The 3,398-nt window shown below is 28.2% G+C and overlaps 1 protein-coding gene across 1 annotated transcript; it reads left to right on the top strand.

Moving 5' to 3' along the window:
* Positions 1 to 244: 244 nt before the first annotated feature.
* On the top strand, positions 245 to 2,340 carry LOC128952658 (stress-activated protein kinase alpha-like). Its single transcript, XM_054298087.1, has 5 exons — positions 245 to 252; positions 365 to 642; positions 1,362 to 1,856; positions 2,096 to 2,198; positions 2,310 to 2,340. The coding sequence occupies exons 1-5, from the start codon at positions 245 to 247 to the stop codon at positions 2,338 to 2,340; spliced, it is 915 nt and encodes a 304-aa protein (XP_054154062.1).
* The last annotated feature ends 1,058 nt before the right edge of the window (positions 2,341 to 3,398 follow it).

Genomic DNA, 3,398 nt, shown 5'->3' with positions numbered 1-3,398 from the left:
TAATTATTTTTTTTAAATAATTTGTTTAATTTTTTCTAGTTTAATAAAATTAGTGTTAATAATAATATGTAAATAATTATTTTTTTAAAAAATAATCTATTTATAAAATACAAAAAAACAAACAAAATGTTAACCAATGATTTGTTAAATAAATTTTCATTATCTTATAAAATATCACTTAAACTAAAATATAAAATAAAATTATTTCATTGCAATCTTATAAGTGTATGGTTTGTAACAAAAAATGATTTCGTCTATACATTGGGTGATAACAGGAGTGGTATACTTGGTTTGGGTCACAACATAGATATCAATGAACCCRAAGTTATACCTGAATTGTATCGAAAAATGTTCAAAAATTCAGTATCGGTTGTGACTTTGCATTGTGTATAACAAGTGATCAACAAATCTATAGCTGGGGTTTAAATTATAACAATCAATTGGGTAGACATATCAGTGATAAGTACAGCAAACCAGCAGTCATTACATACCTCAGCGATATATATATTATTGATATCACCAGTGGTTCACATCATTCACTGGCCCTCAGCAGTGATGGCACTGTCTATGGATGGGGTCTTAACACATACGGACAGTGCGGTTGCGGACAACAACAAAACGATTGCATTAAAACTCCTATTTGTATTATATTTCCCACAAATACTATCATTAAATCAATTTATTGTTACATTGATTGTTCATTTGCCATAACAAGTGATAAACTTGTATACAGTTGGGGTGACAATAGAAACAATCAATTGGGACATAAAATAAATACTAAATATCTTAATCCAGAATTAATTAATAATTTGAAAAATATTAAGTGTATTACAACTACTAATATAACAGATGACTATAGTTTTACATATTTTTTATCAAATAATGGTTATGTATATCAATGCGGAATATTTAATAGCCATATAATATATGAAATACCAATAAAATTGATTATCCATTCAATCGATGATATGTGCGGTTATTATATTAGAAAACAAAATGATGACAACAATTATTATAAAATTATTTACGATAATAATAATAATAATATTAATTTAGAAAAATATCAACAAAAATGTTTTATTGATATATATGCCGATAAACATCAAATTACTTATAAAACAATTGATATAATTAGAYATTTCTATGGAATTTCCTATAAGTTTAGAAATTTCTCCGAAAAATTCAATCAAACAGTACAGTTAGGTTCGGGAGGTTTTGGAAAAGTTTACAAATGTTTTGATAATAAAACAAACAAATTGTTTGCAATTAAAGAGATCAGTATTCAAAGTATACCAACAAAAATAATAGCATTTTTATTAATAATATTAATTAATTTGTTTTAATATTATTATTATTTTCAGATCAAAAACAGAAACTAAAAATTTTAGACGAAGTCAAACAACTGTTGAAACTTCAGTCAAAGTTTGTGGTCAACTGTTTGGACGCGTGGTTAGAGTCGAAAAAAATTTACATTCAAATGGATTTATATTCACAAAGTCTTAATGATATCATTAAACTGAAGTCAAAGACATTTCAAAGACAATCCAATGAACCGATGGATTGTATCGAGTATTACATTACTAGTCATATAATGTTAGAGATGTGTGAATGCGTTGAATATTTGCATACAAGACAACCGCCGGTCATTCATCGCGACCTCAAACCGGCTAATATACTCATCAATGATAGGCCGGTAATTGACAATCGGTTTCTAAAACTATGTGACTTTGGTTTGTCCACTGATCACAACCGTACGGATAGTCAATCAGATAGTCATACATCAAAACTGGGAACTATTGGCTATACGGCGCCTGAAGTATTCAAACGTGACTACAATGAAAAATCTGATATTTATAGTCTGGCTATTATTGGTCACCAAATTTTTGATATCAATTTTTCAGAGTATGTAATAAATTATTTAATTATTTGTTTGTTTTTTTTAAATTTATGATAATTTATATGATTAATAGTCCCGAAACTATATACAATAACAATAATAATAATAATACGATATTAATTGATTTAATTAAAATTATTAATGAATTGTTGACATCAATGATGAGTCCGGTATATAATACCCGACCCACGACTACAGAGATTATCGGCAATCGTAACCAATGGTTGATTGACAAGACATTTATGATGCAAAACAATACTAGAAATTATCAACAATTTGTCGAAACATTTGATAAACAAGGGTTTTATGCAAACTTTATTAATGCAAAAAATTAAAAGTTATTTTAGTTTAATAGATTTTTTTAAAAATATATCTAAATTAAATTATATTTTTTGTTTGTTTAACATTACAGCATTAGAAACGTCAAACAAACAAATAATTAATTATTTAAATTATTATTTTTTTTAAAAAGCTTTATTAATATTAGTTAATATGTAAAATAAGTTTACATTTTTAAAAAATAAATGAAATAAACAAATATTTAGTTGAAATCAAATCTAAAAATCATAAAAAATATATAAATATTGATTAATTGTATGAATGAATAACAAGCAAAGAAACAAAAATTATTAGTTATAAACAAATTACTATATATTATATAATAATTAGACATTTTTTATGCAAACTATATATTATCGATAATAATAATAATAATAATTGAATATTTGTCTAATTAAAGAAAATATTTAAAATAAATAAAACAATCATACAATACAATTTAGGATATCATAAAATAAAATAAAAATATCAAATTAAAAAAATACTAATTATAAATTGTGAAAAAAAACATTGTCTTATATATCAATATATAATTAATATATAATACAGTATAAGTAGATTATAAACACTTAGAGTATAGAAAATAAATGCCAATCAAACTGATAATATTGATAATTAGTTGCCGATAATAATTGTGTCGGTGGTCACCGGTAATGATGGACAGTACGCCAAGAGTTTGTTGTTGTTGGCCAGAGTTTGCTGTCGGTGTTACCGTATATTCTAACGGCAATGTGTTTATCTCCGACTCATCTGGCGATGGTTTGGCCGTCGACGGCGGTGGCGGCTGAGTATCGGCACCACCGCTGCCCGAATCGGGCGACGATTTTTTAGCCGTACAACCAAACAGTTCGGAATTCGGTTTCCATTGTTTGCAACCGGTTTCGCCAGAAATCGGCCGAAAACAGTACTGTTTGCCTTTGAACAGAAACACATAGTATTTGGATTTCTTGGTATCGGACGACGGAAAGACAAACCCGGCGGTCAAGTCCGCCGGAAACGATTCATTATTACGGCCATTGATCCAACCATCTCGTGAATGACTGTCCAGCGGCTCCCACGGCGTAGCCTTATAGTAGTAGACATAAACACCGCGAAAGCCGATAAACAACGGATAGCCTTTACCGTCGAGATCGCCATCGTTTAGTACGGTATCGAAACCGCC

This window comes from Oppia nitens, unplaced genomic scaffold (genome assembly GCF_028296485.1).
Source record: "Oppia nitens isolate AA-2021 unplaced genomic scaffold, nextdenovo-longstitch-racon4-pilon3 scaffold1_pilon_pilon_pilon, whole genome shotgun sequence".
NCBI classification, from domain to species: domain Eukaryota; kingdom Metazoa; phylum Arthropoda; class Arachnida; order Sarcoptiformes; family Oppiidae; genus Oppia; species Oppia nitens.
Note: the sequence above shows the minus strand (reverse complement) of the source record. Positions and strands in the feature narration are given on the sequence as shown.